This window comes from Bos grunniens, chromosome 10 (assembly GCF_055505025.1).
Source record: "Bos grunniens cultivar Pamir isolate PY7600 chromosome 10, Bosgru_T2T1.0, whole genome shotgun sequence".
Classification (NCBI taxonomy): Eukaryota; Metazoa; Chordata; class Mammalia; order Artiodactyla; family Bovidae; genus Bos; species Bos grunniens.
In genome coordinates, this window is record NC_141174.1 from 58,847,465 (window position 1) to 58,873,193 (window position 25,729).

At 40.5% G+C, this 25,729-nt stretch overlaps 1 protein-coding gene across 7 annotated transcripts in view; it reads right to left on the reverse strand.

Annotated features, from left to right (window-relative positions):
* Positions 1-364: 364 nt before the first annotated feature.
* The window catches only part of FRMD6 (FERM domain containing 6), a 267,317-nt gene continuing 241,952 nt past the window's right edge, over positions 365-25,729 (reverse strand). For all 7 annotated transcript variants that reach the window (XM_086321532.1, XM_086321534.1, XM_086321531.1 and 4 more), the window contains 8 exons: positions 23,383-23,538; positions 19,407-19,472; positions 18,455-18,523; positions 15,522-15,696; positions 10,761-11,096; positions 9,898-10,029; positions 5,646-5,737; positions 365-3,363 (listed from right to left, as the gene is read on the reverse strand). In XM_086321532.1, coding sequence (XP_086177658.1) covers positions 3,079-3,363; positions 5,646-5,737; positions 9,898-10,029; positions 10,761-11,096; positions 15,522-15,696; positions 18,455-18,523; positions 19,407-19,472; positions 23,383-23,538 — 1,311 coding nt within the window. In that variant the 3' untranslated portion in view covers positions 365-3,078. The remainder of the gene's footprint in view (positions 3,364-5,645; positions 5,738-9,897; positions 10,030-10,760; positions 11,097-15,521; positions 15,697-18,454; positions 18,524-19,406; positions 19,473-23,382; positions 23,539-25,729) is intronic.

A 25,729-nucleotide genomic window follows, 5' to 3' on the forward strand; every position in this document is an offset into this window, starting at 1 on the left:
ACTTTAAAAAAATGAAAATAAAGAAGTAGAGACCTTTATGCTCCACACTTTGGGACTGAATAGTGGCTGACTGCCACACCCTTGAGCCTTGTTTGCTTCATCTCTAACTTGAAAAGATTAACAGTACCTGCCTTATGGGAATACGAGGATTCAATAGTTAACACACGAGCTTCTGACACACGTGGAGCAGGCTCTGGCACGCGGCAGGGCTTGGCATCAGCTATTAGCATCAACACAAGGGCTACTTTGCTCAGAATTCTATCAGGTTGTCCTTAAATGTGCTCTATTATAGGAAAGAAGAACATAAAGAGAACAGTCACTCTTGCATCATGGAGAACTCTAATAATAATTTTTAAAAAGGCACTTCAAAGACAAATAAAAAGTAACTTTATTGACTGCTAATCTTACCATGAAATCCTTATAAGAATAATTACAAAATAATGCAGTTTTTTAAACACACTTTTGGTATCATCTTAACATGATGATCCTTTCACAGAAAGGATTATTTACAATTTATGCAGATATAAAGTTCATTGTTGCAAATACAAATGCAGACGTGTAGAGGCAATATATACCAAACTGGTATACTGACTAGCAATGGATATTAACAAATGCAGAATAAATATCAGGTTTATACTTTTCCTTTATTTTTTAAAACAATTTCCAAATACAAAAATGTAGATATTCAAAAGGGATTTTCATATACATATATATAATTCTGCCGCAGTGGATCAAAAAGCAAAAATATGTCCTTAGCATGTCTCATTTTTGAAAACCCACAAGACTGTTCATAAATCCAATTAGAAAGAGGGTGTGCAAAACCACTAACGATGCTGGCAAAACCCTAAAGACCTGATTCTGTTTGAAGTAGAGAGAAAATAAAAGTATAAAGCATTATGTACTTAATTAAATATGTATTTTTTGATGTTTAAACAAGAAACACTAAGAGCTAAAGGAAATACACCACATTTATGATCTGGGCTTTTTAGGGTCAAACTTCATCAGAATTTGTCTCTTAAGCATCTATAAGAAATGGTGGATTATTTAATGACTTATAAGTAACAGTCATTAGATGATCCTTTCATACTTTCATCCTTTTATATACAAAGATTGAGATACTTTAATACATTCTGATATCTGAAACTTTGGTTCTTTCAAACATTTGATAAAAGCAAAATAATTTCCTGACTATAGCACTCTAGCATTTTTTTCCTTTTAAAGTGTCAAGTTAAACCAAGTTGACCGGCCTGTGTGTACCCACTGCCCTTTCATATCCACGGCGGGGGCGGAATGTGAGGGGCAACACAGGTAGCGCTTGTTCTCACTCGCCACGTGTTTATAATACTGACCCCCATCCACGGGGAACACTGTAGGTTCTGCTGTACCCTAAGACTATTTCTCTGTTACCTGAAAACGTAATTTTGTATAAAAATATGACTGTTTCTTTAGAAAATAATATAGTTTTTTTAATAAAACTTGGTAGATAGAAAAAATGGTATATCAAAATATGGTAAACAAATGTTGTAAATATATGAAATCATTAAAAACATCTTGTAGAAAGACATTGTGCTAAAGTACTTTCCTGAAGTGCGAGCAACACTGTTACTGTACATCTGAAGGTGAGTAAGTTCACTCTCCTGACTTGATTTTATTATATATCCTAACAGCAGTGGCAGTAACTGTCCTAAAAATGGCCTTTTCTCAAACACTAACACTTTCTATATACGTCAAAGTTAATGAAAAAGACATCCTCGGGATTGGTGGTTTTCAATCCTGTTACATCTAGCTCCATCTGGAAACTTGAAAAGAAAAGGCAATTTTCACCTGGGTCTCACCACAAGATACTGATTTAATTCATCTGAGGTGGTACCCAGACATTGTTAGTTTTTTCAAAGATCCCCAGATAATTCCATGATACAACGAGGGTTGAGAACTATGGCAAAAGACACATGAGAAAACAGTCATTCTTGACTGTGTATCTATCAACTGATTGTCTGTAGGCATCATTCATTCAGTGACACCAAACATCATTATCCTCTGCACCAAACAAGAAAGACCATGTATGTAAGATAGACATGGGAGCTGTCTATCTTTCATAGATGAAAAGGTGGTAAGCTTCAGACACACATAAACACACAATCTTATGTATTTATATATGTATAACATATATGTATAGTTGGGGTATTTTGGTTAAGCAGAAACCAACATTACCATAATTTATTCTTGATTAAAAAAAACAAACCACCAGGTATAAACATATTCTAAGACATTTCTACAGTTTTAACAGAAACTGGTTTTGGAAACTCCACAAAATTCATTATGGCATGAACCGATCTGTTACTTGGACAAAGGACTCGGCTGAATCCTAGAGCTTTCTGGAAGAGCAGGAGAAGGACACGGCACTGACCAGTGTGAAGCAGTCACAGGCCTCACCACACCATCTTTTGGTTATTGCTTGATTCACATCTTGTTGACCTTGGGCTGCACTTCTGTGATGACGCATCTTTGGCATGCTGGAACCACGTGATTCAACCGCTTCATTCCTGTTCACTTTGGGACAGCCTCAGAGGGGTGGCAATGGCTATGACTGGGCAACTGTCCCTCTCTTAAAAAGATGAGAGCTTCTTCTCTCTCTCCTCCCTCAAACCACCAGCATTTCATGAGGGAGTGGTAGAAAAAAACATACAAGCAAACAAAGAAACACAACAACATCTTTCACATGATAAAAAAAAAAGTGATGTTACACGTAATTGAACTGGAAAACAAAACAATGAACACACACACCGCAGTCTGATATCCTGAAGGTTTGGTAACCAGTAAAGCACATTTCCTTTCAAAGGATCAGTGAACTTCCGGGCACTTGTCTTGCTGTACATTCTCTGTAGTCCTTTTCCTCCTGTGTTAATACTTAAAGTGCAACTGTCCCACGGCTTTTATTTCCATCACAACTATTATAAAGAAAGAGATATGTCTGGGGTGAAGAAAATATGGCACAAGTAATAGGTAAAGAAAGAACCCATGGCTTTCACAGCCTCTAGCAAGCAGCAGGCTGTCTGGACAGCTGCACGCAGAGGTCCTTTAAACAACAAACTCTGGAACTTCATCGTGGGTGAGATCCAGAGAGAAGTATTTGCTGGTTCTTTTGACTGGAAAAGCATCTTGGATGTTGACACACTGCTGAGCCAAGCAGCTGCTGCAATAGAGGCCTTCCTCATCCAGTTCATGGCCACACCCAAAGGTGTAACTCTGAGCAGTGTCCTGACACAGTCCTGCAATGCGCAAGAAGTCCTTCTGGTAAAGTCTGATGTCATCAAGGCTCAAGCTATGTCGATCGGTGGAGGTCTTTGGTTTTCGACATATTGTCTACAAAACAAGGGAAGGTTGAAACGACTTTAAGAGTATAGACTAATGTGAAAGTTCATCACTCTGTGTACTGCACAGAGAAAAGATGCCAAATCAGAAAATGTTAAGGAATCCTTAGCTGTTAGAGGGTGGCTTCCAATCTGTGGTTTCTGGGCCCTGAAGCCCTGTGAGGAAAAAATGCTACCACCACCAATAATAGTAGCTAACATCTCCTGAGCCATTATTATGTGCTGCTGCTGCTAAGTTGCTTCAGTCGTGTCCGACTCTGTGCGACCCCATAGACTGGCAGCCCACCAGGCTCCCCCGTCCCTGGGATTCTCCAGGCAAGAACACTGGAGTGGGTTGCCATTTCCTTCTCCAATGCATGAAAGTGAAAAGTGAAAGTGAAGGTGCTCAGTCGTGTCCGACTCTTAGCAACCCCATGGACTGCAGCCCACCAGGCTCCTCCATCCATGGGATTTTCCAGGCAAGAGTACTGGGGTGGAGTGCCATTGCCTTCTCCATTATCATGTGCTAGGCCCTAGGAACTCAGTGACCTTCCCCACCCACTCCCTAGAAGAATAACCCAAGGCTCAGAGAAGTCAATGCAACATGAATCCAACTGTCTCCAGCATCTCAGAAACCGAGCAGTTCTCCTAAAATCAGGTTGCACGGGTAAAGGTACTGTTTCTTTGCTTTTCCATGAGGCTATGGCAATTAGGCATAGCAACACTCTTGTGATGAGGTCTGTTATTCTTTTAATACGAGATGGGAAAACAAACCAATTATTATGCAAGAAACACAATTTAAAACACTATTTTTTTAAAAAACTAGAATTCTTGGGTAGAAAAATAACATGAAGTGTTCTTGGTGTAGAAAAGGTTGGGAGGCAGCCCCAGGATGAAGAGGTGGCTCCTAAACAGTGCAAGAGGCTGTACTCTACCAAATGCTGCACACAGCAGGTTACAGACTTTCCAAACTCATTATCCCAAGAGGTGGTACTGGCTGCAAATATAAGCAGGTTAAAAAATGGTTCCAATAATTACATGAATAGAAAATCCTTAATGGGTTACTTATGGAAACGAGCCATTACAGCTCTAACCTACTTTTGCTGCTGAAACCACAAAGGCTAGCTTTGTTAGAATAAGATATCACTTTTGCTACCAGCAGAAGAGAACAGAGTCTGAGCTCAACAACATTTTACTTGGAATTGCCATATCTGAGAGCCCCCCAAAGATGATGATCCTCGTACTGATGGTGTCTTCTGAGGATCCACCAAGACTTTCACACAGAATTCATCAGGTCATCGCCACAAAGCATCAAGGCAGGCACCCATCTCCCCATCTCCTGAGTGTAGAATCTGATCCTTAGCTGTACCCCACAAATGTTCATGTACAGTTAAGAGCAAACATCGAGTGGCAGGGGTGGGGTGCAAACTGAGGCAGTTTGACCCTGGAGCTTGTACTCCTAATCATCATGCTACATGTACAGCTACAAATACCACTTATTGGAAGTGCTAGAAGAATATTTCATAAAATGTCACTTTCATATTATGGCTACTGAAATGGAAGGAAAAAAAAAGACAAAAGTTAATAAGGGAAGAAAGAGAAAAATATAAAAGGCAAAGACTGTCAGATACAAGAGAAAGAAAGAAAAAAGAGGGAAGATAATAGAGTGAAGAAAACAAGAGACCCACAGAGCACCCAAGACAGACAGCATATAAGGAGAGAGAAAGAGAGTGGTCAGAAGTCAGAAGTGAGTATCAGTTGTAGATTCCATCCAAATCCTGCAACAATGAGTTTCAGAGTATTTTAATTTGTCTGTATCTTCTGATAGCTTAATCGTCTAACCAGTGATTATGGGTTATCAAACACACTAGCTTAGCACAGTTTGAAAATTCAAACTGAATAGAATAATTAAGAGTGTGGAAACACTTCTGTCACAACATACCTGACAAGAAAATTACTCTCCCAGTTGTTGAGATCAACACACACACACACACACACACACACACACACACACACACACAGAGTTAACCTGAAACCTAAAGACCAGAGGCTTCTCACCCATATGAAGTATGAAACAAAGTACACAGTTCATCCAAATAAAAATCCCAAAGAGAAATGGAACTAGCAAATAAATGGAAATAAATTCAGACTAAAACTGGAAAGTATGTATCTACTAGGAATCATTTCCTGAAGGTTTTAAATTTCTGCTCATTTACATAATTATAAATGCAAGCCCCTATTTAAAACTGTCTATAACTTCAGCTCCTGATTTAAGTTTTTCAACTCCTCCCGTACCTGTGGAAGAGAATCGGTGCTCTGGCCACGCAGTTTGACTACCGTTTCTGAGGAGCTGGAGGTGGAAGAACCGATTTCTTTCACAATCAATCCTAAAGTAAAACACAGAGGAAAAACCAGTGAAGACCTCAAATTATTCATCCTTCTTGCCACGCATCTGACATGAACTACTGTGTGCTTGTGCTCAGTCACTTCAGTCACGTCTGGCTCTTTGTGACCCTATGGACTGTAGCCCGCCAGGCTCCTCTGTCCATGGGGATTCTCCAGGCAAGAATACTGGAGTGGGTTGCTGTGCCCTTCTCCAGGGGATCTTCCCGACACAGGGATTGAACGGGGTCTTCTGCGTCTTCTGCAATGTAGGCAGATTCCTTACCGCTGAGCGACCCTACTACCAAGAACTAAAGTGCAAATATTAGCCAGTGCTGATGAATCTCCCTCCCTGTGGCCCTTTGGTGGCTGACGACAGGCATGGATCACAACCACTCCTTGTGTTGCAGGGAGTGGTGAGATCCATGAGGGGTTAGAGCATGGCATGGAGGTTAAAACTGCATTCTCTAAAACAAACTTCTAATTAAGCTGTTTAGGATGCAGTTAGAAACAAAAACAAAGGCCGGAGGTGAAAGTGGTTTCTTTACTGTATCACTAAAGCTCCCCTACTCTCCATACAACACTGACTTTGAATATAACTCTCTGAACAGTGACACAGCCTCTAGGTTTGGTTCTGCTTAAATGAGCAGTGGGTAAATGGGCAGAAACTGGGTCCAGGCAAGTAAGGACTGTGTGTCCTGGCCAGTGTCCTCTTACAAATGTGGTTGAGCACAGCACCCATCCAACTGAAGAGCAAATGCCCACCAAGGGCAAGGTCCAGGGCCTGCATATGGAACACACTCCGTTCCAGAGGTTCCTCTGGGAAGATGGGGCCACTGCACAGGCCTCCTGCGTCAGGTTTTACTGGCCTGACACCAAAAATGGGAGGCTACAGTAAGAAGTCAGCTCTGGACCTCTGAGATCACCAGAGCCCCTTGTCACTGAGGGCTCAGGGGGCCTGATGGTATTTTAGAAACAGAAATCCAGGGCTAAAACTTTCCTAAGGGACTGTGGCATAGGAATAAAGCATCCAGAAAAAATGTTTAAGGAGGTAAAACTGTCAACAAGAACTGGCGATGTAAGTGAAAACCACTCATGTTTCTTGCAAACAGATGGAGCAAGTGAAGGTCAAGCCCCAGAGCCTTAAGGCTAAATGGCTTAAGTACATTTCCACCTGATAAAGAAAAGAACCTTGGGTAAGTAATATGATTTTTATTCAGCCACTGCTAGTAATCCATAGAAATGACTTTTTGTATTCTATCTCTTTAAAAGGGTCTCATGATAATTCAGTGTCTGGCATGTATTAAGTGTTTGATGATTAGTTCAATTAAAAAATGATATATGTACATTCCTTGGCTTATATGTAGACAGTTTATTCTCAGATGACAGTCATGTTTTTGGGGTTGGTACCAACTGCCTGAGCAGAAGATCTTTCTCTAGAAAGCTCATAATCTTTTAAAAAGCATTAAACTTAAAAAAAAAATTTACTTATTTTTGGCTGTGCTGGGTCTTTGCTATTTTGTGCAGGGTTTCTCTAGTTGTGTAGAGAGGGGGTATTGTCAAGTTGTGGTGTGTGGGCTTCTCACTGCAGTAGTTTTTCTTGTTGCACAGAACGGGCTCTACGGTGCACAGGCTTAGCTGCCCTGCGGCATGTGGGCTCTTAGTTCCCAGACCAGGGATATAACTCGTGTCAATCGGCGGGTTCTTAACCACTGGACCACCAGGGAAGTCCCAGCATTAAACTTCTGAGTGAATCTTCACAGGAAGAAGATGCGGACTAGGGCACTGGCTGGCACTTGGTATGCTTCCTTTTGGATTTCCTTGTAAACTGCCCGTGTGTGTGTTAGTCACTCAGTCGTGTCTGACTCTTTGCGACCCCATGCACGATAGCCTGCTAGGTTCCTCTGTCCATGGAATTCTCCAGGCAAGAATACTGGAACAGGTAGCCATTTCCTTCTCCAGGGGATCTTCCTAATGCAGAGATTGAACACAGGTCTCCTGCATATACAGGTGGATTCTTTACTGTTTGAGCTACGAGGGGAGCCCAAATGTGCCCTGGTTGCCTGTAAATCACCTGCTCTGAAACCCAGAACCAGCACTAGAAAACTCAGCATCAAGCCTGATGATCAGAACATTGAACTAGCTCCTGCCAACTTCCACAAGAGTGAAGGATAGAGCAGTACACTCCATCACCACTCAATCTTAGCTCTGTGTATTTAAAACAATGTTTAAAGGCTCAGATTATAGAGATTTGGGCAAACTAGGATGAGGCAAGGAAGAAAATAAAAACATCCATAACCCCATTATCCAGCAAAAAGGTTACTAATATTTTTATCATATATGTATAAACATTTTTATAATTTGAGATCATGCTATTTAAACAATTTATACTGTTTTTCTTACCTATGTTTCTTATATTATTAAGTATCCTCTGAAAGAAAATCTCATTATTGAATGGCTATATAATATTCCACTTTAATGAACAGAACATAACTTTACTCATTGTTAAACTTTAGTTTCTTTTTTCTTTTTGCTATTATATTTGACATTTCAATACACATTTTTTATATATAAATCTTTTCAAAAGCCATCTTATTTAAATTTTAAACAAATTTAATTTCTATTTAAAATTACAAAATTAATTTATAAAAATCAAACAGAAATAAAAAAAATAGAAAGTAAAAGTCTGCTTGCCTCATCTCTCCTTCCCAGAGGCCCACTTTAGACAATTTTCTTTACACAAACACACACACAGAGTGAGTGATGACATGCTCTCTATACAGCTATAATATGCATATATATATTAAAACATTTTTAAGGAAAAAAATTAAACATAATAAAGTAAATGGACAAAAAGGGGCAAAGTTTGGTACAAGACTAGAGCAATCAGCCTCTTGGGTCTTTGTTGCTCAGAGTGATTCTCAGCAATCATGGGCAGGTCTGTTTCTGGCTAAGCTTCTGAAGGCCATGGTTCTGCTAGGTTAGCAAGTGGAATTCTGTCATCAAAGGTTCCTCTTACTCTTTAGAGAGCTGCCAGAATGACAAAGACTGTGTCTGTTAACCTTTTCATCACTAATTCCCTGCCCCTGATGCGTGGCAGAGGATCACAATCAGAGGTTGTGGGTCATGACAGGCCAATGCCAGGTCACTCCAGTTGAAGGAGGATCTCTCACTGAAGCAGTGCTTTCAGCGGCAAGACACTTAGCACTGAAGTCATTTCGATAGCTGGCTCCTAAGGCATTTTCTTTATAGAACAGAGACTAATTCATGACATGTGACAAAAGCAATTACAAGTCTGAGGTTTTTTTTTTTTAAAAAAAAACTACTTTTTTTTTTATAAGATGACAACTTTCATTTGAGAGAAATATATATATTATTATATAACTCTATAAAAGGGTTATAGTGAATACATTTAAAGATGTCATCAAACATAGAATTTAAGAGTTTTTTTACGCCAACCTTTTTTTAACGCTTTTTCTCCAGATTCCTACATTCTATATGATATAGTGTGTGTGTGTGTGCACGCTCAGTTGTGTCCAACTCTTCTGTGACCTCCATAGACTGAAGCCTGCCAGGCTCCTCTGTCCATGAGATTTTCCAGGTAAGAGTAATGGAGCGGGTTGCTATTTCCTCTTCCAGGGGATCTTCCTGACCCATGGATCGGACCCACATCTCTTATGTCTCCTGCACTGGCAGGCAGATCTTTACCAACTGTGCCACCTGGGAAGTCCGTATAAAATAGAATGGGGGAAACCAAAACAAAGTAAACCTGGAGAGCTGACTGCTGCTTTTCTCCACCCAGCATTTGTCCTCTCTAATCCATGGGTTTTCTTGTCTATGGAAAGGAGGAGGCCAGTTTGAAGGGTCTCCAAGCCTCTTAACAGATAAATCACATAACTCTCTGATTATCATTTAAAAGAGCAAAGAGGGAAAGATAAAACCCAATTACACAGCTTTGTCCAAAGCCTGAGGTAGAGGATGCTAATTCCAGTGCTGAGTGCTTCTCCAGCTTCCCTTTCCTTTCCCTCCACAGAAGGCACTCGGTCCCACAGTCTGTGACACTGATGTGCAGCCCCCAACCCAACCCTTCTATTTTCCTGGTCGCCTGCTTCCCAGTCCAGGACCACTCCCTGGGTAAGGAGAGGTCCCTTCTGCGGGAGCTCACCAGAGTGTCCGTTCAGCTTCCGTGACAGGAGCATGTCCTCTGTGATATAGATGCACATGTCTGGGCTGACTTCCAAGGACTCTTCATTCATCTGTTCCAGGTCTCTGGGGTCATCAACCAACATCTCTATTTCTGAAGAAGGGAAAGACATTTAGTGACACAAAGGAAATGGTTACCATTCACAGCCACACCTTGAGGGAGGTTATGCAATTATTTACATGTAAAAATAAATTTGCTAATGAGACTCTACAATAGGAAATTCCAGTGACAATTCTCGACTAGATCCTGCTTCTCTTTTTCTCAGGACTGTTGTGTTATCTACATGTCTGCTAATGCCATGATCTGACTATCAATTATTCTTTCTCTTTAAGAAAAACTGTACTAGCATGCTGTGATGACAAAGGGCCAGCGGAGGCTGATGGGTCGTTTGGCTCATGCCAAAGCAGACTGTTGACAAAGACAGAATGAATAGTGCATGAAGCTCTCCGTCTCCCACATCTGCCATCTCTTGGAGCATTTAACAATGAGATTTGAGATCCACATGAATTCTATAGTAAGCACACATATGTTTTTCAGTTTTCCTCAATGGAATCAGTATATCTTTCCCCCAAACTTGAATGCTACAGCAATTATTTGAAACAGAAAAACAATAAAAAAGATGCACCCAAATGCTGATACAGGCTATAGATCTCATCTTATCTCCTTAACCCAGGGTGAAGCAGCCAATGCTGTGTTGCTCTCTTCTCTATTACGACATCAATCCTATGGAACCAACACTGGGGAAGCACTGGGAAAGAAAAAGCAGAAGGGGCCCTGACGATGGGTCAGCACCGTTAGCTTGGAGGGCCTGGGGGGCAGGTTACCATCATCCTGCGAATCCTCCTCCAGCCGGTCCTTGCCGCCACTCTCCACCCCGGAGGTGTGGGAGCTGCCGTGGCTGGTCATGGAGCTGCAGGTTTTCAGCTTGTGGTGGATGGCACTGCCAGGGTAGGCGTCCTCAGGGCCCGCATCCCGGGCCTTGGTGTCGGCCTCGATGCCCGAGGTGTGGGAGCTGCTGTGGCTGGCGGTCGAGTGACGGGACAGGCGCTTGTGCTTCATGCTGCCGGCACTGCTCCCGCTGGCCCGTGACCGCTTCTCCAGCTGGTCCATGTCGAGGTCCAGGTTGTCGCTGATGTAAGACTCCCGGTACTGCTTCTTCTCTGTGTGGTGAGGAACACAGCTCGTCATTACAGTCAACCAAGGCAGGAGGAATGGCTGGTTAGCCCAGGGCAGGCATCAGACCACGAACGAGTACAATTTCACATTCAGAAGTGAGTGACTGGAAAGTGCTGATAATTCTGATAGGAACTCTATGTAAGAAGACTGCAAAATGAATAAAACCCAGTACAATAGATCTGAGGCAGGTATTTGACTACTTGAAGACTTTTAAAGTTTCAAACACTGCAGAAGAATGCTACTCAATGTGGATGAAAAGACCACTTCTTGTCTGAAAACTGTTATTTGTCCACAATGGAATAAGTTTAGGAATTGAGAATAAACATTTAGAAACTTTCAGAGCGATCTGATATTGCCAGGACATCCACTAATGAGACTTTGAACTTTGCAAAAGTATCAGTGCATGGTGGATTAGAAGTTTTGAAAAATCTGGTTCTTCCCCACAGATAATTTCCGAAACTCTGCTACAGAAATGGTTTCATAAGTACACTTATACTAACTGCCTTTCATTTGATTTGTTCATCTGTTCAGTTTGGTCCATTGTTAACTTAGCTCTAACTGTTGAAGACAATTTAAAATAAAACTATTTTTCTGAGAATTTCTTTCAAAAAATTCCAGAACTGAGATTTTCACAGATTAAGATTGCTTTTCTCCATTTAGGCTGAACTAATGAGACTTCACGATCTATTAAGAAAACATAGTAATCACTCTGGTTTGATGATATATACCCACTTAGCCTCTGACTGATAAAACTGTTATTTAACAAGTTGGTACAGATCTTTAATGCAGACAAAGACACAATACTGGAAAGTCCCTTTTATCAAATGCTAAACTAACTATTACATAAAGGCACAAACTTACAACTGGGCTACAGGTATACAACTGATATGCTATGCTATGCTAAGTCACTTCAGTCGTTGCCAACTCTGTGCGACCCCATAGATGGCAGCCCACCAGGCTCCCCCGTCCCTGGGATTCTCCAGGCAAGGACACTAGAGTGGGTTGCCATTTCCTTCTCCAATGCATAAAGTGAAAAGTGAAAGTGAAGTCACTCAGCCATGTCCGACTCTTAGCAACCCCATGGACTGCAGCCCACCAGGCTCCTCCGTCCATGGGATTTTCCAGGCAAGAGTACTGGAGTGGGGTGCCATTGCCTTCTCCAATACAACTGATACAAACACACTATTTTTGTGCTTGAGGTCAGAAATTTAAAACAAAGAAAGAGCCTTGTATTTTTAATACTTATGAGAAATAACACATCAAAACAACGTTAAAAAGGAAGAGTGCACTTGGGGAATGTTGAATTGATACTATTTCAGAAACTGTTAACTAAACCAGACTGGGTTCTCAAGGGTCTGCTAATGGATTTGTCTTGTCTCTTGGTTAAGTAAAAATACGTGTACTCTTGATGTCTGAATCCAGCCTGAAGTATAATCACCACAGGCTTCCCCAGAGAAGAAAGGAACATCAGCAGAAAGAGAAGATATGTACTCCAGGATGCAAAATGGCAACAATGCTTGGAGACGATGGTGTGTACACTTCTGGGCTCCAGCCTATTTATTTTACTTCTAAGGACTCAAGCTGAAGCAAAGAGGTGTGTGCAGCCATACTCACAGTGAGGCAGAATGGAACCAGATATCAGGGCCTAACCACACATCACTGCTACAAAAGTACATCCATCTACAGCCCATCTTTTTAGGGCTAGGCTGGGTTCTAATGAGTCCTATTTTCTAAGAAAGCAGGAGTTGAGATGAAGAGCTAAAAGGGGTTTGCAAAATTCCCATATGCTTTCTATTTGTTGTAGTTTTAATGCAATAGGCACATGGCCCTTGGAAGGGTAAAAAGTAAAAAAAAAAAAAAAAAAAAAAGTCCTAAGCCCTAAGACAACTGATAACAGCGGCTCTAATAATTAAAAAAAAACTTTTCTGTATCTTTAAAAAGAGCCCTTTTACTCCCAAATTTCTGACAGATTTGGAGTAAACTAGTTATTCTATACTCACACACATAGTTACTAGAAAACAAGTACTTTGCCAACCTGTCTTCTAGCTAATAAGAGCCTAGCCTGAATTACTTCGTGTCAACATGTCAGCACAGCCTTGGTGCTCCACGTGCCGGCTTCTGCTCCTGTCATCGTGCTTTTCATCTCTTAGACCTTCTGCAAACATTTAAGGAGTTTCACACCGATCAGTTACAAAATGAGGAAAATGTTGAAATAATTTTGAAATTTATTTTAAGAAATACAAAATGCAACCGCTCACCCTCTAGTAATCACTGGTGTCAACAATGCAATCATCTGTTGTAAAAGCCCACAGAACACCAAACTTTTCGTGTTGTTTTGGACCATAATGCAAGTCAATGCACCCTCTTGACACAAAACCTAAGAATAAGCCCTAGCTATCGAGTAAAACTGAGTTGAAAAAAGATTTTAATGACAGAAAGCATTTTTTATCCATCTCTTTTTAAACAATAGGATTCTTGTGATCATTTTTACTACAAAATGCAAAAATAGTGTTTCAGACAAGGTGACACTAGATGAAATCTAATTAAGAAAAATACAGATTCTTTTCACGCTGTGACTTTGGCTAATGTTAATAGCTTTTTTTTGTTGTTTAAAATGTTGCAATCCTTAAGTGTGGGTGAAATAACTGAATTCAGGCCAAGGTTAATCCAAAAGAACTTAGTTTCAGGTTTTCTTCAGATCTGCAGGGATTTCTAAGCAGAAGAAAGTAAAGATAGGGAAGAAAAAAAAAAGCCATATCTGCAAAATGTATCTACGCATACCCACATCAAAGATCCAATCTGCATCACTGTCAATCTCACTGCCCCATTCACATAAGCCCTCACATGCACGTGATAACAAAGCCCTCCCCTAAGAACTCAACATTCTTTGTAATTTTTCTTTAGAACCTATAGGGGAGGTTCATTAATTCTTTCAGGGTACAAGGGGCTCACATTACAGTCACCTAAACAAGAATTTACTAAAATGCTGTGGGCAGAGAGCTGCTGGAATAAATGAATTTCCCAAAGTTGCGAGTTGGCCATTCAGGAATGAAGCCAACTTGGCAAATGATGGGCTCTGCACCTAAGTCACCTATTCTCACAAGCTTTCCTGGTGCTTCTGCCCATTTAAATTCCTAATCTTCATGTCAGCGTCAGACAGATACATGCACTTGTTATACTGATAAGTCATCATGGGGAAGAACTGGCAGTCTGGCAGCAGGGGAAGCCAATACACTAGACAGTGAGACTAATTCTCTCCAAAGACAAATGCAGTTTGGTGGCAGACAGTGGAAAATGATTCATGTTCTAATTGCTACTTAAATTACAATGGCATCTCCAAACTGGGCCTCATTTAAATTGAGAGGCAGCTTTTGAGAAACATCCATCAGATTGTGTTTAAACCTCTATAAGGATTTTTGTTTGTTAAGAGAGGACAGGTACTTGTCTTGTTTCTATAGGGAATGTGACGTCTGAGAGGTCAAAATGTGTTTCCGACATGGACCTAAGTTAATATGAATCTGAATCCTAATTTATGCAAATACCCCAAATCAAATCTAATAAAATTACCAACAATTACTATAACATGAGTTTGCAAAAAAATTGAAGACACTGAAAGACCAAATATGCAAAGTAGCATTTTTGGGTGTGAAACTGGAGTGTGCTGTACAGAGTAACCACAGGAGATAAAGAGCTAACCATCAGGTTAATACTATGAAGTTGAAGTCTACTGTTAGAAGCCTCCACCTCGTCTTCCTCTCCTCACCAAGACTTGCCCTCTCATGGCTCAGAACTCTGAAGCCCCAAATGCACTGCTCTGTTCTGTGTCTCAGCAAACCGCCCCGGTGCCCCAGTAGGACAGGCTAACAAGATCCTCAATTGTAAACTTTTCTCTCCTTTGTTGGTCTTTCTTGCTGAGCCAGACAAGGGGCTTCCTAGTTGTCAACAAGAGGCTGGAGATATTCTGTGGCCCACCTTTACTGTCACTCTAACATAAGGAATAATCACACTGCAAGGAATTTCAGAGAGCCTGTACATAACAGCCCCAAGGTGGACCAGTGTATAAACAAGACTCTGAGATGCAGATAAAAGCTGGTAAGCAGATAAACCTTAGCTGTGCTTCCACGTAGTGGCTTTCTGGACTTTCAAGTTGAGTGCAGGGAAACTTTAAAGAGACTGTTTGCTAGGACAGTTAAATAGCAAGGATAATCTCAGATATGCTGACCAGCCTGTGGGTGGGCTTTCCAGGACTGCTGAGATGGAAAAAGCAACGCTGCTGGGGACCTGGAGAGGCTGGGGGTCCCCAGGTCCCACTCTTCAGGAGACTAAAGCCCCAGTTCTTGGCAGCTGTCGAGTAAGGGGCCACGGGTGGCAAAAGTACCACCTGCTTCCCGGCCAAGGTTTTGCAATACCTTCGTTTTCCTCCAGCTTCCGGATGTGGCGCAGAACAGGCTGCAGGTTCATGTAGAGGCGATGGCTGTTGCTCAGGAGCTGCAGAAGATGTCTGGAGCGCATGGGGCACCCCGTGTAGTAGATGAGCTTCCTGGCAGAAGGCAAGCCATCTGGGAGAATCTCAAACTTCTTACCCTGTGGAGGGAAGGAACAAGTCAAGAAGACAAGTCTCTGATGTGTCAAGGTCCACTTTCTTTCCTAGTAAGTAAGGAAAACTACAGACTCAGAAATAGATGCCTAAGGCTCCATCCAAAGTTCCCTGAGGGGTATATTACTGTCTTCCCTTTCAAAAATGTCATGGGATAGAGGATTACCAAAAATTCAGGGAAATGCCAAGCCAGGGTCTTCCGGTTCCATCTGTGGTTTCTCTGGCTGGCCAGGCTATTTACGTAATGGAGAAAAGGCCATCATGAAAGCATTCTCAAATGTAATCCCAACACCCTAACTCAGTAAACAAGACCACAAGCTCTAGAAGAGTAATGCATTCAAATATTTGTTGAACGCTGACAAGATGTCAAACACTTTTCTAGTTCCTGAGAAAACAGTAGTGCATATATGACCAAGTCCCTACCCTCCTGTTGCTACAATCTGGTGCTAAAGAGGGTGAATAAACACATAAAATAACTACAGCTTATGATAAATTATGGGGTGGAAATAAACAAGGAGTTACGATAGTAAACAATACAAGATACCTATTTGGGGGTTAGAAAAAAATGAAAAACTCTTTAGTCAGATAGAAGAGGGACTTGGAAGCCAGATGGATAGCTGGAGGGATGAGACAGGAAGGAGAAATAAGATATGCAAGTGGTATGTAAGTATCTCTCTGTCAGTGGAGGAATCTCATTCACCAGGTTTGGGATCATTAACCCGAAGTTGCTCAGTCGTGTCCGACTCTTAGCGACCCCATGGACTGCAGCCTACCAGGCTCCTCTGTCCATGGGATTTTCCAGGCAAGGGTACTGGAGTGGGGTGCCATTGCCTTCTCCGAAATTGAGGGAGAGGGTGTGGCAAAGTTCCTTCCAGTTACAGAATATTATGAATTCCTTTAACTTTTTTGACAATGAATAGGATAGCAGGACTACAGAAAGGAGTCTTCCAGACACAGTGATTCTCAGCTGGAGACGACAGGTAAAGCAAAGAGGGAGGTGTATTTTAACTACACACTGAAAGTCAGCACAAAGCAATTCAGACATGGATGGAATTTCTTACCTCTTGACTTTCCATTTTAAAAGGAACCACCACCAGATCTCAATGCTATGATAGAATGCTTGTAACTTACACTTCATGAGCACTAAACATGTATTAACTTACTCAGTCCTCACAAGTCTATGGCCAGTGAAAGTGTTCGTCACTCAGTCATGTCCGACTCTTTGCAACCCCACTGACTGCAGCCCACCAGGCTCCTCTGTCCACAGAATTCTCCAGACAAGAATAGTGAAGTGGGTAGCCATTCCCTTCTCTAGGGGATCTTCTGGACCAAGGGATAGCACCCAGGTCTCCTGCACTGTGGGCAGATTCTTTACCATCTAAGCCACTAAGGAAGCCCAAGGGGGTGGTCCATTATTCCCCATTTTGTAAGGAAGAAACCAAGGCACAGAAATGTTAAGTGATATGCCCAGAGTCATACAACTAGGCAGGGCTGGGCTGGCTGCAAAAAGAATCATCTGGGAAGTTTGCCAAAACAGATTCCTAGTCTCTGCCCCAGACTTGCTGAATCAAAAATCTCCTGGGTGAGGCCCAGAAATCTCAACAAGCTCCTCAGAAGAAGGTGATGCACAACTAGATTCAGGAACCACTTGGTGCAGGACCCTTAAAAATTCAATTTCTATAAATGTATTTTATTACTACTTAATTGGAGACATGAAGGGGGCAAGTCGGTTAATAATTTTCTCATTTACAAATAACTCCACTCCTTTCACAAAAAGCTTGAAGGAGAAAGAGCCAGTGAGGAGGAGGCAGCTCAGGCCCCATTTAATGTATGAGTAAAGTGAAATCAGATTGAACTGTGCCCAAGGAATTAAAGTCAGAAACAGGTCTTTTAACTCACAGGGCAGTGTGGGATCAGTGCCCAAATGCGATCTGGCAATAGAGCTCTTTATTTATATAGGCCATCTTCCTGCTGGAAAGAAGCATGTGTCTTAATCCTTATCTTCCTCCTCTTTTTGTGTATTTCTTCCAGTAATTTAGGAACAAAGCAAAATTATGAATTTTAATGACCACTAGAAAGACATATAATTAACTGTAATTCTTTGAACTCTTCCTCAAAATGGATACAGCTGGCAAAAGAGTGAAACAGCTGGGAAAAAATAAGAATTTGCTCTGACCAAAGAAAGTGTATTGTTCTCAATACTCTAAAAACAAAAGTACTTTTCCTGTTAAGAGTTGTAGCCCTTTCCTTATAATGATGATTTTCAACAGACAGATATTAATAGAAACATCTTTTTATATCACTCTTTATTCTCTATTCAAGAGAAGTTAACTTCCAAAAGAACGGGCCAACCCCCAAGCTAAGAATAATTTACCCTCTGATTACAGCTTTCTGTTTTCTAATCCCTTTGCTGTACATTTTTTAAAATAATTCTGTTTGATGAATTCATCTTGAACTTTTCCCATCACATTTTTTCTGCAACTAGGGTAGAGTGGTGGGGACCAGACACACAAATTAAAATTGGTGATTTCTTTTGCTGTAAGACTCTGTGATTTCAGGTTCACTACTGAAAAGTGGCAAGGATTATAATTACAGTGCATGCATAGGAATCTAAGAAAGCTAACTATTTTCATCTTCAATTTTGAGAAAACATCAAGTTTTGTGCCTGAAACAATATTTTGTTTAAAAAACAAAAATCCACAAAAACAAACAGATGAGTATTTTAGTCAGTTATTTTAAACTTACCACAAACACCAACTTTCCAACATTGGTCCAAGGGAAATCATAAAGTAATTGTTTCTCTTCGTCTAAATTCTGTGGAAAGAATGATGAGTTACTTATAACTCTAAGTTATGCACATAGAGTTACCGAGGAAACTGACAGATACTCTAAAATAGCTCTAACTTCTTTCCCAGAAAACTAAAATACATACAGTAATTAAAATCTGAAAGAGGTCCCCAACTCTCTTTAGAGACATGCAGACAGTAATTAAAAGAGAAATGATACAACTCTGCCACTTTGGGTTCCTCAGTGACGACGTTGCCTTTCAAGGTAATCTGTTCCCTTCTGGCCCATCTCTAAATTTAAATAAAAAGTCCAGAAGACTCAGGCATTCGAGAGATGAGATAAGGCACTCAGACGTTCATAACTGGGTGTTTTGCCTATACCAAAGATAAGGCACCCTCCCAGGCCTCACAGACCTCCTCTTTCCCCTGTTGATGGCGGGATGATAACACCATCCCACCTGCAGAAGGATGACAGGAACCGCTTACTCAACAGATGAGTTTTATCAGAAATTGTAACGGAAATTAAAACGTCTGGGTCAGATACTTTATCACAAAGTCATTTTTCTTTCTATAGTTACAGATGCACCAGATGATAAAAAAAAAAAAGAATGCTAAAAATTAATGACACACAGAGAAAAATGTCTGGATATTAATGATCTATGAGTGATAAATGTGGGCCAATCTTTGGTTTGCTGTTTCCTGTTCTAGAGGACTTACTGATGTCAAGGATCAGACTGTTTCACTTTGTCTATCCCACATTATCCACATCTGTGCTGGGCAAATAAGAAGTAGTAACCAATCAATGGCTGGAAATACGACCAGTGGACATAGCACAGGACCAGGCAGGCACACTGTCAGAGTAAAGACACAGTGGATAGATACCATTTGACACCTATTCCCCATTAACTAACCTGAAAAATCTGTATTCCCCGCATGGTCAATCCAAGGGTCAGAGAAGCTTCAATTTCCCTTTTATCCTGTAGGAATAAAATTATATGAAAAAGCGTATCTTTCTTCCATAAGAAACAATTCAGCACTAAAGAATGAAAGATAAATTTCAGTATTAGAAAGCTTTTTACTTAAAATAGCTTTGCCTTTCTGCATCCTTTTTTTTCCTGTAAGATACAAGAAAATCATGGGTACATATTAAATCAATAATGATATTTTCTACTTTTTAAATCTGAGATTTCAGAGTTTTAATGTTTTTATTATACTTTCATATCTGACAATATTCTAAATTCGTGTGTTACTGAGAACTCTGGTAAGACTATTTGCTACATTTACATCCATTTTTTTTTTAACCTTCTATGCTATGCTAAGTCACTTCAGTCGTATCCAACTCTTTGTGACCCTATGGACTGTAGCCGGGGATTCTCCAGGCAAGAACACCACAGTGGGTTGCCATGCCCTTCTCCAGGGGATTTTGCCTACCCAGGGATCAAACCAGTGCCTCTTATATCTCCCGCATTGGCAGGTGGGTTCTTTACCACTAGTGCTGCCTGGGAAGCCCCTTTTAACCTTCTAACACCTTTTCTCAGATGTTAGAATCTTGAATATAATGTCATAGTTATATTCTGAGGTGCAGTAGATTTTGCGTATTTAAAACTGGTTAAATCTCCCAACTCTGAAACAAAAGTTAGAGGCAAGCCTGAATAGTTAATGGGCTTCCCTACTTAGATAGCATACTAAAGACCAGAGACATTACTTTGCCAACAAAGGTCCGTCTAGTGAAAGGCATGGTTTTTCCAGTAGTCATGTATAGATATGAGAGTTGGACTATAAAGAAAGCTGAGTGCTGAAGAATTGATGCTTTTGAACTGTGGTGTTGTAAAAGACTTTTGAGAGTCCCTTGGACTGCAAGGAGATCCAACCAGTCCATCCTAAAGGAGATGAGTCCTGAATATTCATTGGAAGGACTGATGCTGAAGCTGAAACTCCAAAACTTTGGCCACCTGATGCAAAGTGCTGACTCACTGGAAAAGACTCTAATGCTGGGAAAGATTGAAGGAAGGAGGAGAAGGGGACAAGAGAGGATGAGATGGTTGGATGGCATCAGCGACTCAATGGACATGAGTTTGAGTAAGCTCCAGGAGCTGGTGATGGACAAGTAAGCCTGGAGTGCTGCAATTCATGGGGTCGCAGAGTTGGACACAACTGAGCAACTAAACTGAACTGAACTGAAGTGAATAGTTAATGCTCTCTCATGAAGATAGTTGAAAGCTATAAAGCTTTACATTATGTTAGTTTGGAAAAAGCACTTATTTTTAAGAAGTTCAATTATCACCTGCCAATATGATATACATTCAACCAGCTAAACCATAAACTGAAAAAAAAAAAATACACCACAACAAGTATAAGGGAAAAATACTGTACTTAGCCACAGCTTTTAAGCACTATTTGTAACAAGTGGTTGTATGATGTAAAGTTCAAAATAGAAAATAAAATTGCTAAGTCACTAAAGTATATTCAGTATGAGATTTCTCAGTTAAAAAAATGAGTATGTACAGCTCTTTATTATGTTCAGTGCCAGTTTTTGCATGATCATGAAAAGAAGTATTTTTAGAAAATGTATCCTCAGCTGGCATAGTAGATAGAGCCTATATTCACTACTGGGGCTGTTTTTTTTTTTCCCCCCCACTAATATTCTTTACATCAAGAAAGGCACATACAGTATAGGTTTAACAGGAGAAACCAATTCATCACTATGACTTTAGGCCAATATCCCTTTCAAGGCTGTTCTGATTGCTTCCAGAAATAAGACTGTGTTCATAAAAATGCTGGTTGTGTGTGTATGAGGTATGTATCACTGGGCAAGAGGTACAGAGGTTTGTTGTTGCTGTTGTTTTAAATTTCCTATCTCCTGTCTCCATTTTATAAACAGGTCTTAAATGAAGCACTTTTAATGGCAGTCACAATTTCTTTAAAGAATGAAAATTCTCTCCATAAGGAAAAAAAATCTGTTTCTTCACCTCAGTTCGTTAGCTTTATCTTGTTTTAAGAAGGCCAGAGTGATTTTTATGCCATGTAAAAGTAGCACACTTTGAGCAAATTGAAAAATTAATTTTTACATGAAAGATAAATTAGAGATATCTACTTTATCTACTAAAGGATTCTTACTAGGATTCTTAAAAATACCAAAGCTTCTGTAGCAAATAGAAAGCAACCAATATTTACTGAGCACTCACTAATGTGCCAGGCATGCCATCTGGCCATTTCAGATTCATCATCTTGTTGAATCCTTCCTGACCTGTGGCATGTATAGGATAATTCCCACTGAACAGATGCCCAGTACTGCAGCGACAGACCCCCAGGATCCCAGCAAGAGTGAGTGCCAGCGGAGGGTTTCTAACTGATGATCTGATTCTAAAGCCATACTCTCTCCAATGTATCATTCATACTTCTAATACATTTTAAAATATAAACTTATTGTCAAAACTGTCATTAATTTTCATTTTCTCTTATAAGTTGAGGTGTCACAATGAACTCTTAAAAGAAAAACAAGAACTCAGTCTTTTAGGAATTTAACTGAAGAGATCTTGTGGAAGTCTTTGCCTTTCAAAGATGACAGGGCATTAACAAAGCATCTCTTGGGCATGAAAAGGGAAAAAATAACATCCTTTGCTCTCTTTTTAAGTTTTTTGAACCAGCCAAGAAAATTACCCAGCAATATAACCGATCTGTGGTCCAGTCTCTAATGGCCTAATTATGCTTATCTTACCACAAGGGTGTAGCAGAGATAACAAACCTAATAATAACAAAGACAGTGGTAACAGAAACACATTTAACATCATACTTAATGTGTGCTGGGCACTGTTTTCAGCACTTTTCACCCACTAATTCCTTTAGTCTTTAATAAACCTCAGAATTTATTGGGTTTGTTACCATCTCCATTTATCTGTGGGGAAACCAAAGCACAGTAACATGCCTAAGGTTACCCAGTAAGGGCTGAAGCTGGGATTTAATCCCAGCAAGCTGGATACAACAGACCACACTCTGAACCACCTCATCCTATTTGGTTGGAGAATAAATATGCCTTTGAATACTCAGGTGGGAATTGAAGGGTTCGTACCATGGAAGTGATACTTGTGGAATAGGGAGAGGAGTGTGGCGGAGAAGAGGGAGAGAAGACAGAATGTGGTGAATACTTTTGCCAGTGATTCTCCGCAAGACCCGCCCCAGTTATTATTTGGATGTGTGACCTCTGACTCAGAATGGAAAAGTGAAGCTAGAGACACAAGAACACAGAACACAAGGACACAGGACAAAAGAAGGAACAAACTTAGAGTGAGAGCAGCAAGAAAGTCAGTGATTCAGGCGCAAAGGTTCTTGTAAGCAGACATGGGTTGACTCCTGTCTTTTACTAGTTTTGTGATCTTTGGTATGTATCCCTGATTGTAAAATGAAGATTACAGTCCTATCTTATAGAGTTATGAGTATTTTTTCAAAAAGGATAGATATGAAGTGTTTCCATAAATACAAAACTCAATAAACATTAGCTGCTGTGGTGGTGCTCTTATTACTAATGGATACAATGCAGGTGTGGCTTCACTTATTAAATAATTACTGATCAAAGAAGTAGTAAACATTACTCCCCAAGGCAGAAATGCAGATTTGGGAAGGAGGAGAATAACTATTTCATAATCACTGAAAAATCAAAAGCACAATTTACAGCCACTTGTCATCTCAATTATCAGAACCATGAAAAAGACTCACTCCTGCTTCCAGGCCCAAAGAAAAACATCACTGACTCCAAGACTGACTTATGATGATAAACAGCAGTTCAAATAAAAATTCTTTTAAAAACCCATTTTAAAAACAACCAAAACTTAAAAAAAAAAATTCTCCTGATCAAGAAGATACAGCTGCAGACTTACTGCAGTTTTGTACCTTATACAATCTGTAGTAGTGAACAGCGACGTCATCCAGTCGGACAGCCTCTTTGATATATTTAAGATGAGCCTCAGAAGCTGTCAGTGCAAACTGATCTTTGTGCATGTTTGGAATGTGCTTCAGGATGTAGTCCTTCCCTCTCTTGGAAACAACCTGTTGGGATACAAGGGGAGCGCAATGCAACATTTGTTGGAAGGATTCAAGTATAACACGACCCTCACCCCGCAAATGATGAAAGGCCGAGAACCGAAAATAGGCCCTTGAAACTGGCTGATTTCCACCAGGAAATTCTCACACTGATACTCTTTTGACCATCTGTGACGTTACTAGGCTGAACAAGCTAATACTAGAAGGTACAGAGTCAGTTTAGCTGTAGTACTTCATATCTAAGAAGAAAAATCATAAGAAATGGGAAAAATATGTTCTCTTGGCTTTAAAATCACTAACAAAGAAAAACCATGCAAACTTGCACAATTTTGCCCACATCATTGTTTATACTTGCAGAATTATTGGTACCATGAAATACAGCTACTGTTAGCACATCTTCAGGTTCTGGATCCTACTTAACTCTTCTAAAATTACAGCCACAAAGTGGGAGGCTCTCAATGTTAATCCAAAGAAGGCAGAGGACTGCAAGGAATTCTTAGAAACATTTCTGGTTTTTGCATAAGAGGCTGATAAGAACACTCTACTCAAATGCTTAGGAGAAAACAATTTCACTCAAATATTCATTACAATTTACTGCGACTTCAGTTTTCATCAGACAGTAGTCTAAGCTTTCAGATTTCAAAAATATATAGTGCCCAGTAGCTACAGGCTCAAAAAAAAGGTGTTGGTAAGTTAAAAGTCTTAGCTGACTTCATGAAGATTATAAAAGATGGAAAGAAGTATGCAAAGTGAACAAAAAGCATTTTTAGTGCTCAAAATGATCAGAATTTAAAAATTAGAGAATTTTTAGTTTTATCAGTTTTTATAGTTATTGACATATTTTTCTTCCTATGAATATTTTAAGGAGAATTAAACATGATGAATTATTGGCCAATAATCAAGTTTTGCTGATAACTCGTTATAGATTTTTTCTTTCTAGATTCCTTTTTCATGGAGATCATTTAAATCAGTGCTTATCAACCTTTTTCAGGTCGAATAACCCATAGAAAATAGTATTTGAAAGGGCAGTGAGGTATATGTAATAGGTGGTTCTGGTGATCACAAGGGTCAAGGAAGCTGGTCTCAGTACCCTGGGTGCCATGGCACACTAATCGGGAAGCTCTGCTTTAAAGACCAAGAGTCCATGAGAACCTGATGACAACTAGAGAATGGAAATACTGGCTACTTTTGGTCCCACAGGCACTGCTATGTAATAGCTTGATGCCCTCTGGTTTTTCTTCAACAACTGAAGCACAGTCAGCCCATGAACAAAAGCTTGTATTGAGCACCATGATGTGAAATGCTGAAGAAACAGAAAAGGTTAAGTTTACACCTGTTCTTTAGGATATCTTAAGAAACACTCAGATTACTGGGTGCAAGAGATAAGCAGAATATTTGAAAATAAAATACTTTTGTTCAGGGTCTTATTGAGTCCAGAGGAAGGGCCCTGGGCACCTAGACAGTCCATCCAGAGAACACACCTGGGCCAATGAGCAGGAGTAGCCAGGTAAAACAGGGAGGGTGCCTCACCAGCTAAAGAAGCTGCAGGCAGAAAGGCCCAAAGTGCAAAACTACAGGAGTTGTGGAGACACAGTAATGCTGAGTGTTGCTGGAGCACAACACATGAGGTGCAGGACAACCAGAGAGGAAGGTGAAAAATCTGGCAGGGACCATGAGCTGGGAAGTTCCTAGGTCATGTTTGGCACTCAGGCTTTCACTCTGCAGGTGAAGGTTTAAATCAGAAGCAAAATCGACTTCTCTGCAAGCTGTGAAGTAAAACCTGGAGCAGGGACAAGTGTCCACTGGTGACTGCTGACGAGAGCTGGCACCTGGGAAATGGGAGGAGTCATGACCTGGGTTGGGGTGGGGATGCAGTAATGTTTAGGAAGTTAACAGCAACAAAAATACAAGAGAATTTTATTTCCTAAGTTGAGTGCTGGGGAATCAAGGGTTTATATTAGAGGATGTTCTCCTGACTAGATGGGGCAAGGTAAAAGAAGAGTGTTAAGGAAGAGCCTGAATGACTCTTAAGTTTCTAGGTGACCAGGGCCACTGGCTGAGGTTATGAACACAGAGGTAGGAACACACAGAACTGAGGTGGGAAGCAGATAAATTTGATCTGGGGCACTGTGAGTTTGAGGTGCCTATGGGTAAACATCTGTCTTACAGACATAAGGGAGAGAAGCGGATTTGGGAG